The sequence below is a fragment of the Amblyraja radiata genome, chromosome 33 (assembly GCF_010909765.2).
Source record: "Amblyraja radiata isolate CabotCenter1 chromosome 33, sAmbRad1.1.pri, whole genome shotgun sequence".
Classification (NCBI taxonomy): domain Eukaryota; kingdom Metazoa; phylum Chordata; class Chondrichthyes; order Rajiformes; family Rajidae; genus Amblyraja; species Amblyraja radiata.
Genome location: NC_045988.1, coordinates 16,355,610 through 16,371,692, shown reverse-complemented (window position 1 = coordinate 16,371,692; position 16,083 = coordinate 16,355,610). Strand labels below are relative to the sequence as shown.

General features: G+C 41.3%; 1 protein-coding gene across 4 annotated transcripts in view; it reads left to right on the top strand.

Annotated features, from left to right (window-relative positions):
* LOC116991390 (opioid-binding protein/cell adhesion molecule homolog) overlaps nt 1-16,083 on the top strand; it is a 1,877,101-nt gene that overhangs the window by 1,416,122 nt on the left and 444,896 nt on the right. For all 4 annotated transcript variants that reach the window (XM_033049999.1, XM_033050001.1, XM_033050000.1 and 1 more), the window contains exon 3: nt 3,195-3,427. In XM_033049999.1, coding sequence (XP_032905890.1) covers nt 3,195-3,427 — 233 coding nt within the window. The remainder of the gene's footprint in view (nt 1-3,194; nt 3,428-16,083) is intronic.

Genomic DNA, 16,083 nt, shown 5'->3' with positions numbered 1-16,083 from the left:
GATAGCCAATTGAATACAACATTGACTCGAATGTAAGAGACTGAGGGTGATAGGAGAAGGTTGTTTTTTAAGAGATATCTATTGAATTGTGCCCCTTGGATTGCTGATGAGTCCACTGCTGTTTGTTATTTATTTTAATAAGTTGGATGTGAATGTAGTTGGTATGGTTAGTAAATTTACAGAAGACACCAACATTGGCGGTGTAGTGGACTGGAAAGAAGGTTAGATTACAATGAGATCTTGATCAACTGAGCTGATGACGGGGAAAGACAGATGGAGTTTAATGCAGCTACACGTGAGGTGTTGCATTTTGCTAAGCCAAACCAGGGCAGGACTTGCTCAGTAAATGGTAGGGGACCTGGGGAGTGCTGGAAGACCTTGGGGTGCAGGTGAATGGCTCCATGACAGTTAGACAGGGTGATGAAGAAAGGTATCGACCCGAAACTCCACCGATTCCTTCTGTCCAGAGATGCTGCCTGTCCCGCTGAGTTACTCCAGCATTTGGTGACCATCTTTGATGGAGAAGCTGATTGGCATGCTTGCCTTCATCGGTCAGTGTCGTGAGTGCAGGACCTCATGTTATTACTGGACAGGATATTGGTAAGGCCATATATGGAGTACTGTGTGCAGTCCTGGTTGCCCTGCTATGGGAGGTTTGACATTAAACTGGAAGAGGTGCACACAAGATGTATGAGGATATTACCGGGTCAAGAAGATTATGAGGAGAGTGAATAGGTTGGGCGAATTTTATCTGAAGCAGAGGTTGCTGACGGTAAAATCTTGATATGGTAAAATATTGATATGGTAAATATCCACAGGGTAGGGGTGTCTAAAACTAGGCATAGATTTAAGGAGAGGGTAAAGATTTAAAAGGGAAAAGGTTAGTGTGTATCTCTGCGCTGCCAGACGAAGTGGTGGAGCTGGGTGCAATCACAACATTTAAAATGCACTTGCAAAGGAAAGGTTTGGAGGAATGTGGTCCAGGTACAGGAAGTGGAACGGGTTCAGTTAGGCCACCTAGTGAGCATGACTGAATTGGGCCATAGGGCCCATTTCCACACTGCGTAGCTCGGAGCCCGTCACACCATTGTCTTCAGGCAGGGTAAGCTGTAAAGCACGATTAGGAATCCGTGTTAACTTGTCCCATAATTGCGAGCCTGTGTCAGCTGCCCTTTGGGGAATTATAACCACAGTTTCCAGATCTGCTTCTTGCACCTTATGTTTTTCAAATTGTGCTTTCCAGTGCCTTGAAGTGATTTGGCCAAAAATCAAGATGTCACTAGCGAGAAGGTTATCCAAAGATAATGAGCTCAAGTGTTCAAGAGCCTCAACCAGTCATAATATACTGTGCTTTTTCACGCTTCTGCCTGCCTTTCTGTTCACCTTATCAGCTTCTCACACATTCTCTATGTCATGTAAATGTTTTATTTTTTTATATCTCCTACAATGTGCTTTTCTCCTGTTCTCCAATTGTAATATCATTCCACCTTTTAACCATTTCCATCTCCTCTATGTTAATTTTTCTTTTCACATAAAAATGTTGCCATTTCAATTTTTTTGCTGTGCATTTGTGTCCTGTTTGTCGATCGTTTGTAACAACTTTACTCAGGACTTGTCCAGGATCTTTTCCAGCCATGAGTCTGCCTGCTTTTCCTGATTCCATTGGCAATTACAGTCAGGTCTGATGTCACAGATGTGAGCATTGAGCTAGAATTGACTACAAAATCCATCAGTGCAATTTGTTTTGTTTTTTTAATGAACCTAACACCGTTCAGCTTGCTCCAGACATTTAGGTACTAGGCCAAATGCCAGATGTTTTAGAAAATGCTACTTGACTTTAAATTGCACCAGAGAACACCGCACTCCTTCCAGATGAATTGAATCGGTGATGCAAGACTGGGAGGTTATTCTCCATTGCTTGCACCCATTGGGACAATATGGGATACACAAGGAATTGCAGATGCTGGTTTACAAAAAAAGACACTAAATTCTGGAGTAATTCAGTGGTTCTGGCAGCATCTCTGGAGAACATGAATTGGTGACATTCAGACTAAATGTGGTGTTGGGGGGGGGGGGGGGGGGGGTGGAATGAGGAGCGGGGGGGGGGGGGGGAGGGGGGGTGGGGATTGTGCAAGGAGGTTGGAAGAGAGGGGGGGGGGGAGTGGTTATAGGTTAGTTACCTAAAATTGGATAATTCTGTATGCCGGTTTGTGCATTGCATTCTATTTTAGACCACTGCAAAGCACTTTGGATGCACTTTAATTTCTATATTCATGTCCTAGGTGTGGAGCCCACAGTAGGTTGGAGACCATCTATTTCTGTTACTACTCTTTTTAGCAGCTTTGCCTTAATTCCAGATCAACATCATCCCTGGTACTGCAAACTAACTTTCAGGAATTGTTTTCCCACAGGTGTTAATCTTTATTGATTGTTTTCTCCCTCTTACTATCACTTTTTATTTCCTTCTCTGATTTAACAAGCATTGAATATTTCAATACACTCTTCCTGGTCCTGCCTCTGTGTTGAAAGTTAACAAATGTTGAGTGTTATTGTTTAGGTGAAGTACAAGTTATTTGGCCTGTCAGACTAGTATCGGATTTCCTTAAGATGGCATTTCAAACTTGGGTCTCTAACTTCCAGAGGAAAACAAAACATAGAAACTTAAATGGACTTGGTTACGTGTAAGGAACAATACTCCAGTATCTGTTCCTTTCTTTCTGCAGATGCTTGAACCGCATATTTTCTATATACTCCCTTGAGAGAGACATTTTTTCAATTCTGTCTCTAATAATTATCCATTGGATGAAATATTTGATACTCCCTCCAACTCTTTAAATGGAGATGCTATAGAATGGAGATTAACTTGCTTAGGATAGACTAAAAATGCTGGAGCAACGTAACAGGACTGGCAGCATCGCAGGAGACTAGGAATGGGTAATGGTCTTGTATTACTGCAAAAAAGGGATTACCTGCAATCGTTATAATCATTTGAGAAGTGATATATTATTCTATAAATGCTAAATGGTGAAAATGGCTGGTCGGGTAGTATCAAGAGTGAGTGAGCGTTACCAGTTCATGTGGATGATCAACAATATTTTGATGCTTGTACTCTTGTAACAAGAGGTGCAGTGTTGTTAGTTTCCCGATATCTGCACATTGCTAAGTCTTGTCCCTCTCTCCTGGTTTAATTGTAGGTGTCTAATTGACAGTGGTGTGACACGTGTGGCGTGGCTGAACCGCTCCAGCATACTCTACGCAGGGAAGGATAAATGGTCACTGGACCCTCGAGTGATTATCGTGACAAACAGCAAAACAGAATACAGCATTCAGATCATGTCCGTGGATGTGTACGATGAAGGCCCTTACACTTGCTCAGTCCAAACTCTCAACCATCCCAGGACAACTCGGGTGCACATAATTGTACAAGGTAGGAGCAACTTTCAATTGTTTGGGATCATTGTTTGCAACTAAGTATAGAGATAAAATTAATTACATTTTAAAAGATCATCCAAAATAGCAGAGGTTTAAAATCCCTGCAATTGTTTTGGTGGCTTCTTTAAACAACCTGGAATAAAATTGAATCAAGCTGATTTTTTTTAACTTATTATATGTAACATTAAGTTGTGTTGCTTTGGAAATCAATTTTTACTTAAAATCTCTTTATACTGAGGAAATACATCAAACCATTTTAATAGCTGCATGATTATTGCCAACTATGTTTGAAACTCATTGCAAATGCTAATGTGCAATAGTGATGTTTTGTTTCGATAATGAGCAACTTAGTTCTTTGAAACTGTAAAATGTGCACACATCAATGTGCTAATTGATTTTTCCAGATCTGATATTGGAAGCAGTATGTCATTCCAAGATAATGCAGGTGCTTTGAATGCCTTGTCTTCAGCTCCTGCAGAGTTTCAGCCATAAATGACATTGTTTCACTTCAACCAACACTGTTGTTGGTGCACGGCTGTTACTTTACAATGAGGAAAGCTCACACAGAGCTTGGACATGGATAGGATCAGGTCTGGCTCTGATCCTCTTCGCAGTCCATCATCCAGCTAACTAACATTTCCTCAATTCATACAACTTGAGCAGATGAGGTTCTGGAGAGCTTGTAAGACATGTTGGGCAGGCCTTCACAAGACAAAATAATGTCTTTATAAAATCAACACTGCCTTTCCTTCTATCTTCTTTCCTTACCTTGAACATGTATACTTGCGCAGAGACGGAAACCGCTGTAAAAATATGGAGGGGACCGGGGGACACAATTTTTTGGCGGCCGCGTGCGCGCACACTCACACACACACACTCACACACACGCACGGTAGGCTTCGGAGGCTCAATCCAGCGCTAAATGCAGCTTAACTCTGCCTGTCTCACTGGGTTAACCACAGCCCTGTCTGGACTGACGAGATACCAGCGCTGCTTCTCCATGCTGGCCATATTTCACGCAAGCCCAGGAAGGGTTGTAAACTCACCTGGCGGGACAGGCAGAGTTAGCTGTGTTTAGCGCTTTAGTGCCAATAAGGGCCTTTAATATACATCCACATCACGCGGCTAGAAAACAAAATAATAACGGTGAACATTTAGGGGCCAATCTGGGGTATGGCATGTACTGTCACAAAAAAAATCACCATTAGCAAGAATCTGTAAAATACAAGGGAGGATTGTAATTGATAGTGATTATATAAATGTTAAAGTCCAGTTCTGGGACCCAGCAGTCTCCCCTCTCCCCACCCCTTCTTCCCTACTCCCCCCGTGTGTGTGGGGGGCAGTTAGTGTGTGTGTGAAGCTGCTGCACCCCCACCCCCACCCCCCCCCACCCCCCGCAATCGCACATTGGGAAAACAGACCCAACGGGTCTGCACTTGATCTAGTAACTATTAAAACTCTGATCTTGAATGTGTGTGTGTTTGTAATCATATCTTCGTGAAAAATCTACGCGGTAACAGTAACATTTTTAAATATTCCGGTAGAGATTTTTCCCGTGGGGCCCAAAACTTATCTGAAAAATTCATGCTTTATTTCTCATTATTAATGAAAATGCTCAACGATCTGACAAAACTTTGGATTTCAAATGTTTTTTCCAGTTAAAATCATTTCTCAGAGCTTCAAACACACTTTGATACAAAGGTGCAAGACAGGAACTCTCTGAACTTTTCAGATCAATGGAATCTCACAGCAAGTGCACATTTGCAAAAATGTTGCCATCTGAAAGTGGCATATCGGACAAACACAGCCGAAAAGCTTCCAGCTTATTTTCCCGTACTACAGTAAGTCTGAAGTATGGTCCTGATCTGTAAAATTGCCAATTCATGTCCTCCAGAGATGCTCCCTGACATTTAAGTTACTTAGCACTTTGTGTCTTTTTTTGCAACCCAGCATCTGCAGTCCCTTGTGTCTGCACTGGGTACCCGGTTGGAATTATGTAAGTATCTGTAAGACTGGTGTGAAGGAATGCTTGGGTGGATTGGCAATAAGCGCAGGAAGGAACTGCGGATGCTGGTTTACACCGAAAATAGACACAAAATGCTGAAGTTACTCAGCGGGACTGGCAGCATCTCTGGAGAGAAGGAATGGGTGACGTTTCAGGTTGAGACCCTTCTTCAGATTGAGCAGTAAGTGCAGTTGTGAATGAGGGTAGGCTCAGGTGGAACAGGTTTAGTCAGTTGTTTCTCAGAGGTCACGGGCACCACCAAAAAAAGTTTCAGTCCATTTGTTTCAGCAGCTGTTTTTGGAGGCATGAGTGAGTAAAAACAATGTGAAATCTTTGAGTTCTCTGCATCCTACCACCCCGTTCGCCCTGGGAATATAGTAGTGCATCATTGCAGCACCAATAGCTTCAGCCCAGTTTGGGACATCCCTCTGGATACACATGTAACAATTAAATGGAACAAATTCCAATAACATTCTAATTTTAGAAAACATTCAGTACCTGTAATGCAGTATTCTATTTCAAATTTGGATAGGGAGATAATTGTCTATTTACATTGAACAAAAACTAATCATAAATCTTGCGATAAAATTACAATGATAACATAGCAGTTATCAATTGCCCTTTAGGAATGTCTTTCATATTTTAGAATGCGGAGAAGGTTGACAGTCAGTACGTGACATACAGGCCACTGATGATAGATAAGATGCATGAATGAAAACAAGGCTGACAGCACTGCTTTTTATGAATAAAAACTTGTCGTCATGAAACCATGTCCCAAGTGGTCAATGGTCATATATGGCTTTGCACTTTTGTGATGGCATTATTTGAATTTTGCAAATAAATGTAGTGAAGCACTTTTGAAAGTGCTTTCTCATTTCAAAAGTCTCCTGGATTTGTTTGTGAGGATTTAGAGGAATCTAATTTATCAAACAATCCAACTGAAATTGTTTTTCTGATATAGGCAGGTACATTTAAATACATTTACCTGGGGGGCGGGGAGGGGGGAGGGGGGGAGAGATCACTGTTAGCCCGAGGTTAAAGACGATAATAAAATAGACATAATCTTCTCTGACAAATCCCATATAATTTTCAGAAGAGTCCAGGACATGACCTCGAATGTTATGTAAATATTAAACATTGACAAAAGAATACTATCTAATCAGGGTTTCATTTCAAATTGCTGATGGCTATTGATTTTGTGGGATTAAAAAAATGTAACATCTAACTTTACATATTGGGCCAATCGCTACTAATTGGGTGATAATTCTTCAGTCCAACTTTGCACATTGATGGGTAAAGTTTTCCGGAAGATTATTCCAGTTTTTGAAAAATTGTCCCCACCTTATGCTGTAATGCTGGTGGTTGAGGATGCAAGGAATTTGATGGTGTCGCTCACATACCAACAGATATACAGTAAAGGCTTAATTAAAGTACATAGAACATTGAAGAGCACAACACAGGCCCTTCAGCTCACACTGTCCATGCTAAACATGACGCCATGTAAAACTAATCTCCTTTGCCTGCACGTGGTCCATATCCATCCATTCCCTGCATAGCAGAAACTGTTCCTGCAGCAAACATATAGAATAAGTTCATAGCTCACTAAAGGTGGCAAGCACAAATATATAGGGTGGATAAGAAGGCAGAACAATGCCTTCATTGCCAGGGTACAAGGGACAGCAATCATGATGCAGTTCTGTAGGACTTTGGTAGAGTGATACAGTGTGGAAACGGGCCCAACTTGCCCATATCAGCCAACATGTCCCAGCTACGCTAGTCCCACCTGCCACATTTGGAGTATTTCATGCAGTTCTCATCACTCCATTACAGGAAAGAGGTGGAGGTTTTGGAGAGGGTGCAGAAGTGATTTACCAGAATGCTGCCTGGTTCAAGGGTTTCAGCTGCAGGGAGTGGTTGGATAAACATAGATTGTTTTCTCCGGAATGACGGACGTTGAGGGGCGACTTGATAAAGTATATAAAATTATGAGTAGCATCGATAGGGTAGACAATCAGAACCTTTATCCCCTGTGTGGAAAATGACAAATACTAAAGGGCATAGCTATAAGGTGAGAGGGGGAAGGTGTAATGGAGATGTGGGTGAAAGTGTTTTTACATAGAGTGATGGGGGCCTGGAACACACTGCCAGTGGTGGTGGTGGAGGCAGATATGATAGTTGTCTTTAGGAGGCTTTTACTTAGGCACATGGAAGTGCAGGCTATACAGGAATATAGATTATGTACAGCCAGATGAGATGAGTTTAACTTGGCATCATATTTGGCACAAACATCAAGGATTGAAGGGCCCATTCCAGTGTTATATGTTAAAAGCATTCATGATAAAACTCTGATTTTATCTATTTTACCCCGAACCAAGTGTTGCAGCTTGCCAGTGAGGAATAGTGTAAGAAGGAATTGCAGATGCTGGTTTAAACCAAAGATAGACGCAAAAAGCAGGAGAAACTCAGCGGGACGGGCAGCTTCTCTAGAGAGAAGGAATGGGTGATGATTTGGGTCAAGACCCTTCTTCAGACTCAGACTAGGAATTTAAACTCAATTACAGTTTTATTTTTGGAATAATGGTCTGTTTGGCTGCTGAAAATGTTGCGATTCTAAAAATACATGTGTTTGGACCCAGTGGGTGAGACCCATATTTTAATGCTAAATGTGTTTCTTAATGCAGTAAATGTGCCACATGAATAGTTTCCATGTACTAAGCCCTGCATCGCTCTCAATATTTATGTCAATACCAGGCCAATTGTTACTATGCTCATCAGCGATCAATATGAGGTGCCAAAATTGCTGGAGGTTATTTATTTTTTTTAAAAGCTTCCCGGCATATGCAGAACCATTTCAACCAATGTGAAGATGTAGAGTGATAACTTCAACTTCATAATTGCTGTCAGGCTCATTGAGGCAAAGCCAGCACATGAAGTAACAAAATGGATGAAATGAATCAGAGAATAGCTTTTGGAATCTAAAGCAATGACACGCCCTAAGTATGCCACTTTTCAAATCTCTGCCTCCAAAATTTCAAATGTTATTCAGATTTTTAAATACTGACATTTTTATCCTTCAATCCAAGTGTTGAAAGGTTTTGTGTTCCAGCATGTTACAAAGTAATTTGAACTTCTCATTGTACTTGTCAGATCTATTGTTCATTTTCAGGCAAATAGGGCTCGCTATATTTGGAGTTGTAACTTGGCTTTATGCATGTTCCTCCCCCCCAGGTGTGCAAGAATATGCCCCATGTTGTGTTGCCGTTGGATTTTTTCCACTGTGTGCAAAAGATTGCGCTCTGCATTACTGCTGCACCAGTAACAAAGCTATATTGCTGCATGAGTTTATGAATGCATTTGTAGGTAATGCTGCAGTCCAGGTTATTGGAAGCGGGATAACACAGCAGCTTCACTGGTGTGAAGACTTACAGATGCAAAGGAAGATGTGGCAATTTGTCACATGCTCATTCACTCAAGATGTGAGTTTAAGGTTGTTAAAGTAATGGAGCAAATTGAAGGTCTTGCATGAAGAAATGTCAGCCAGTCCCAAAGTGCTTTTAACCAATAAATAACTTCTCAGATTTAAATTTATTAGAACTGAAATTTAAGGTAGCTCTGTGGCCCCCTTCATTGAACCTGTGGCCCCCTTCATTGAACCTGTGGCCCCCTTCATTGAACCTGTGGCCCCCTAAATCCCCAAATATTTCTGTGGCCCCACTGAAATTTGCCATGGGGGGCCATATGGCCCCAGGTTGGGAATCACTGATGTAGAACATAAACAATAGAAAAGTACAGCACAGGACCATGGCCTTTAGCCCACAGTCAGCCTTTGGTGACATGGATGTAAAATTATAATTGAGAGACTTTAGCAGGAAGGCAAGATATTTTTTTTAATGTAGAGGCTACTGAGTGTTTATTAGAGTGTCTACTAAAGATGGCCAGGCAAAAGGGAAGCTGCTATCTTTCGTGAAGTAGGGGATTGGGGGTCCTGGCATACTAGAATGACATGGAGACAGCAGGTATGTGGATTTGTAGTAGAGATCGAGTGTGTTGGGTAGTCTTTCAGTGTAATATCATAGCAGGGACAATGTGAGCTCGATGACTGATTTTTTTTTTGATAATCGAAAAACAACTGCTGATGTGGGCGATTTGAAATAAAAAGAGAACATTCTGGGAACACTAATACTGGACCTCGTTGTAATAATACTGCAGCTCATAGACCAATGGGTTAGAGTGGGAGTAGGTCAGAGAATTAAAGTCAAAGACAATGGGAAGCTCAAGGTGACACCCATGGATTGACTATGTATTCCACCAAGCAATCAGCCACTCTGCGTTTGTTTTTTTTTTCAATGCAGAAAAGGTTGTGAGATCAAAAACAAATGCAATGCCATCATTTTTCGAGGTATATGGCAATAATGTGATATAATCCAGTACAAAAAGGGCCCAGCTATACTGTATTCTGAAGTTGCCTTTACTGCCCATAGTCATAACCAGGGTGTCCAATTTCTTCTGAAATAGTTTCTTCTAGATTTAGACTGCATACAATGTCTCTCTCAAAGGGCATTTTACCCCTTCCAAAATTAAATTAGCTGCCCGTTTTAGCATAGTAATGTTTTAATATCTTGCAGTGTGTGTGTTTTGTTATATTTTGTATATATTGTAGAATCTGTGCATTATTGAGCATAAAAAACGACTGAAAGAACTCAATGGGTCAAGCAGCATTTATGGAGTTAAGGGCATGTGTGTATTAATAAGACCCGGGCCACTGATTTGTTGGCATTTCCATAACAAGTGATTCGGTTTCAGCTTCAGACTGACAAAATGCAAAATTAATATTTATGAAAGAAAATTCCAACAAAACAACTTGCATTTTTTCAGTGCAACGTCAGCATTATATTGATCTTCAGAAAGGCACAAGGAAATTTGATGCTGAACCAAAGAGCATCATGTCACAGGAGATAACCAAAACCTTGCAGAAAGATAAGAGGGTCAAATATTTTCCTCGATCTCGGTGTGCTGAACAGACGCTTTAGCAATGTTTGATTGGTGAAGACAGTTGCAGTCAGTGAAGACAAATTTTGGAAATGTGATGCACATATGCCTCTGTGTCGCACATCCAGATATTGCAACTGGAAACAAATTTCTACCCCCACATTTTCAGAGGGAGTTTCGGAAGAGCAAATGGAGGTTGGGACGTGGATGGGATATTGTGGGGGGAGGCTGTGGGAAGAGGGGGGTAGTGGGTGGGGTTAGGGGATGGTTAAGTAATGAAATGCTAATAAAGCAGCTGCAATAAGCAGCGATGTTGTGAATGATCAAGGGGACAAACAAGAAAGGATTTAGAAGTGATGGCAACAAAGCAAATGGCAACACTTTGTAACTTTATAAAGCTTTAGACCACATTTGGAGTAGCGTGCACAGTAGATAATTTTAGTACCAAAGTTTGGCAAACAAACAGTTTTTCACTGTACCTTGGTACACGTGGCAATAATAAATCTGAACCTAAACCTCAACTAAATAAGGGCTGAAGGATGCTGTCGATTTAAAGGGAAGGATGAATGGAAACAAGGAACTGCAGATGCTAGTTTATGCCAAAGATAGACACTGGAGAACTCAGCGGGTCAGGGAGCACCAGTGAACAAAAAAGATGGGTGACATTTCGGGTCGGGACCTTTTTTCGACCCCGACCCAAAATGTCACCCATCCTTTGTCTCCAGAGATGCTGCCTGAGCCTCTGAGTTACTCCAGCACTGTGTCTATCTTTTGATGAATGTAAAACTCGAGTGGGACAAGGCCCAATCCAGAATAAGCAAACATTTATACTGACTTTGTAATAAAGTCTGGAATTGACAAATTCCAAGGGAATTTACCAATTGACAAGGGATAAAACAAAGCCTGGATTTTCGGAAGTGAATTCTGCTGCCCTCAATTCGAACCAGTGTGTCCAAGCCCCCCTGAATTTTACTTCTCTGGCATTAGAATGCTAATCCCAGTATCCCTCATGATCATGGAGTAATGTGGAATCTTTGAGTGGCAACATTGCTTGCAACAACATAATGAGGTGATGACATGGGCTGGCCAGAGAAGACCCCTTTCAATACACCCAAATGGTCTCCTCAAGTATATATATAAAACTAAAAGTGGACCCAGTCAAGGCCTATCAGAATCCAAGGACAGAACAAGACACCCATCACTCTCTGTGTAAAAAAAAAAACCGTGTCCCCCACATAACCTTTAAACATTCCCCCTCTGACCTTTAAACTATGCCCTGTAGTCTTTGATATTTCCACCCTCAGAAAAAATCTTCTGACCGGCTACATTATCGATGTTGTTTGTCATTTTCGATACTTCTATCAGGTCTCTCCTCGATGTCCATTGCTCCAGAGAAAACAATCCAAGTTTATCCAACATCTCCTTACAGTCAACATCCTCAAATCGAGGCAGAATCCTAGTCACTCTCTTTCACATCCCCTCCAAAGCCTCCACCCTCCTTCCTGCAATGGGGCAACCAGAACTGCAAGTGATACTCCAAATGCACCCTAATCAAGTTCAAGTTCAAGTGAGTTTATTGTCATGTGTCCCTGTATAGGACAATGAAATTCTTGCTTTGCTTAAGCACACAGAACATAGTAGGCATTTACTACAACACAGATAAGTGTGTCCACATACCATAATATAAATATATACACACATGAATAAACTGATAAAGTGCAAATAACAGAAAATGGGTTCATAATAATCAGAGTTTTGTCCGAGCCAGGTTTAATAGCCTGATGGCTGTGGGGAAGTAGCTATTCCTGAACCTGGTTGTTGCAGTCTTCAGGCTCCTGAACCTTCTACCTGAAGGTAGCAGGGAGATGAGTGTGTGGCCAGGATGGTGTGGGTCTTTGATGATACTGCCAGCCTTTTTGAGGCAGCGACTGCGATAAATCCCCTCGATGGAAGGAAGGTCAGAGCCGATGATGGACTGGGCAGTGTTTACTACTTTTTGTAGTCTTTTCCTCTCCAGGGCGCTCAAATTGCCAAACCAAGCCACGATGCAACCGGTCAGCATGCTCTCTACTGTGCACTTGTAAAAGTTAGAGAGAGCCTTCCTTGACAAACCGACTCTCCGTAATCTTCTCAGGAAGTAGAGGCGCTGATGAGCTTCTGCCCTAAATCAATGTTTTACAAAGCTGCAATATGAATCCCTAACTCTTTTACTCAATACCCCAACCGATGAAGGCAAGCATACAACATCTCTTCTATATCACTCTATCTTCTTGTGTTACCACTTTCAAGAACCATGGATTGAGACCTCATGAACATTCTGTACCTCATGCTGTTTAAGGTCTTGCCATTAATTATATACTTACTGGAAAGTATACAGTTGCATTTGCATTCAACCTGCAAAGTGCAATACCTCACTCGTGCTAGTTCACCCAGCAGGTTCAGCAAAGGTTCCTAAAACGTTCTGACATGTAATCCGAGAAATGCTCTCCGCTTCACAGGGAACTGTGGACATAATCCAGACCTAACACAAGCAGTGTGGCTATGACTTCTGGATAGAGATATGAGGTGAAAATCTTGGAATATTTTTAAAGAAACGTCAAGTAGATGCAACTAGGAGGCAGGGAACATTCAAAATAACACTTAATGAATGGAATGCCATCAAATAAGTATGGATTTTACCCTCTCTCTCAGATTACTTGAATCAGTGAGATTAGCCTTCCAAATGCAGAGAAGGTAAACTAATTAAGGATGAAGAACACTGGCAGAGGCAGGAAATCCACTCAAAGCCCATTTAATTTTTATTGTTTCAGAAGCAGTCCTTTCTGATATTCTGATAGACGTAAATCATATATTAGCGGCCTCACACAAATTAACAACAAACCATATGGGGATTTGAAATCTTTATTTAAAATTGATTTTTGTAAAGAGATTCCATTGCCAAGATTCTCTCTTTAATAATAGGATAGTCATGATAAAAATACATTAATTGTACTTACTCATTTATTAAAGTTCCCTGCAAGCATTGTCTTTGCTTCCAAAGGTACGCATGAAGCAGTAAATGACTCCTGCTGATTGAACTTTGAAGCTGCAGGCCGCAGTACTTAATTAAAATGCACCAGCTGTTGATTGTCAGAAGTACTATTGACAGATTACAGTTATCGCTACTGCACATTTTATGCACTGAAGATTTAATTTTGTCATGTTTGAAAGATTGATCATTCGTTGCTATCAACGCCACTCATAACTGCAACAGTAGAATGGTCATGCAGCACAATGACAATAGTTTATTGTCACATGGACCGAGGTACCGTGAAAAGCTTTTGTTGCATGCTCACAAGTCAGCAGAAACACAACACATGATTACAATCGAGCCACCCACGGTGGACAGATGCATGTTAAAGGGAATAATGTTTAGTGCAATATAACGTCCAGTAAAGTCCTATTAAAGATAGAGCGAGGGTCTCCAGGGAGGTAGATAGTAGCTCAGGACCATTCTCTAGTTGTTGATAGGATTCTTCAGTTGTCTGATAACAGCTGGGATGATACTTTCCCTGAATCTGGAGGTGTGCGTTTTCATACCTTTGTACCTCTTGCCTGATGGGAGAGGGGAGAAGAGGGGAGTGACCAGGGTGAGAATCGTGTATGATATTGTGTATGATATTGTGTATGATAATCAATAATCTTTTACTGAATCAAAAACTCAGATTCTATATTATGATGAATGCTCATAATGTATCTGCTGCCTGTGAATTGCAAGCCAACTTGTAATGCTTCCAAATGGCAGGGAAAAATCCATGACGGTAATTTATTAAGGATAATATCTCATTGTAGCAATTTTTTTCTTAACTAACACCCAGTTTGACTCCAGGGGAAACATAACACCCATTTAGCACAGCAAAAATGTGTGAAATCCAATTTCTTGGCATGGTCCTTATCTCTAATTATAAGCTTTAGATGTTCATGGAAACTACTTTCGCCCGTCATGCTTATATTTATTCAGAAGCACTAAAAGTGTCACATTATTGGCATTTCAATGGATGCAAACATGCAATGTTATAAACTATTGGTTCATTCCACATTATCATGATGTAGCATCCATTATAACATGCACATTATCTGTATGGAGTTTGTACGTTCTCCCTTGACCGTGTGCGTTTTCTCCAGGTGATTCGGTTTCTTCCCACATTACAAAGATGTGCAGGTTTATAGGTTATAGGTTAATTGGCTTCTGTAAGTTCACCCTAGTGTGTAGGATAGTACGTTTGGGGGGGGGGGGGGGTTGCTGGTTGGTGCAGACTTGGCGGCCAAAGGGCCTGTTTCCCACCCTGTATCTCTAAAACAAAAAACAAAACTATCCCGACCTTTGACATCCCGACCTTTGCAATTAAATCCCATTTTACGTAAGCTCAGTGGAAACAGCTCATCTAATAATTGATTTTTTTAGATTTATCATGACCACTGCCTCATTTCTTCAGACTGCAGTTGTTGGTAATAATTTTCAATCTGATATTTATTATTTTTCCCTCCTTCCTATCAAAGACATTCCCTGTGGTTCCCCATCATCCACCAACCTGCTCTCCACATGTTTCCTAGTATCTACCACCTCTACTCCTCTCGACATGTGATGAAGGACAATTGGCCTGATTCTTTCTATAATTTCTGCCTGATCAATCAACTGTTTGTATTATTGTTTAAACTTTCCAGCATGAAAATAGAATTGAACAAAGTGTATTTTTTATGCCTTTCGGTAACTTCTGTGATACCTCAGTGTGCTTCAGCTGGATTAGAAATCCTTGATTTATTGCCATTAAAATGTTAAATCCCATTTAATAACCACTTTCCCATTCTCCTGGTCTCACAGCATACAAGTACTACCTGTATTCAAACATGAATGGGTTTTCACAAAGGATTGTTTTGAAACAGCGATGCCTTTTCCAAATAAGGGCTTCCCCAAGGCTAAGTGGCCAGAAATAACTGCTGAGATAGAAGTACAGTCTTTGTATTTGCCGTTTGCTGATGCCAACTGCTGCAAGAAGGTGAATTGGGTATCTTCCAACCTAAGAATATGAACATTGCGTTCTCTAATTAACCTACAAACAATCCTTCCTACCTCCGCCCACCCCATTTCCTTGTGCCCCATTAGAAATCTCCGCCCCCTCCATCACCATTCGCCCGTATTCCATCCATTGGCTTCACAATGCATCTTCTATCCTTATCTCACACTTGTTTTTTCACCTCTGGTCTTTGCCCAATCATCTGTTTATCAACTACCCCCCATCCCCTCACCTGTACCCACCTATCACCCTCCAAGCTTTGGCTTGCCAACCCTCTCTTCCAGGTTTGACCCGAAAATCAGTCCTGACCCGAAATGTCACCTATCCACATTGTCCAGAGATCCTGCCTGAACCATTGAGTTACTCCAGAACTGTGTGTCTTTTTTTTCTCGTAAACCAGCATCTGCAGTTCCTTGTATCTAGACTCACAATGGTGACCACTCACAGCATCGGGGCTTTGCATGACATGATATCATGCAGTGGGGAGAGGTGCAGACTGTGCATGCTCATTAGACAGCTGATACAATCTTTAAAACAGATTATAAAAGGACGATAATGTTGCCAGTTCTTAAACTGTCAAGGAAGCTAAATAATCCGAATGGC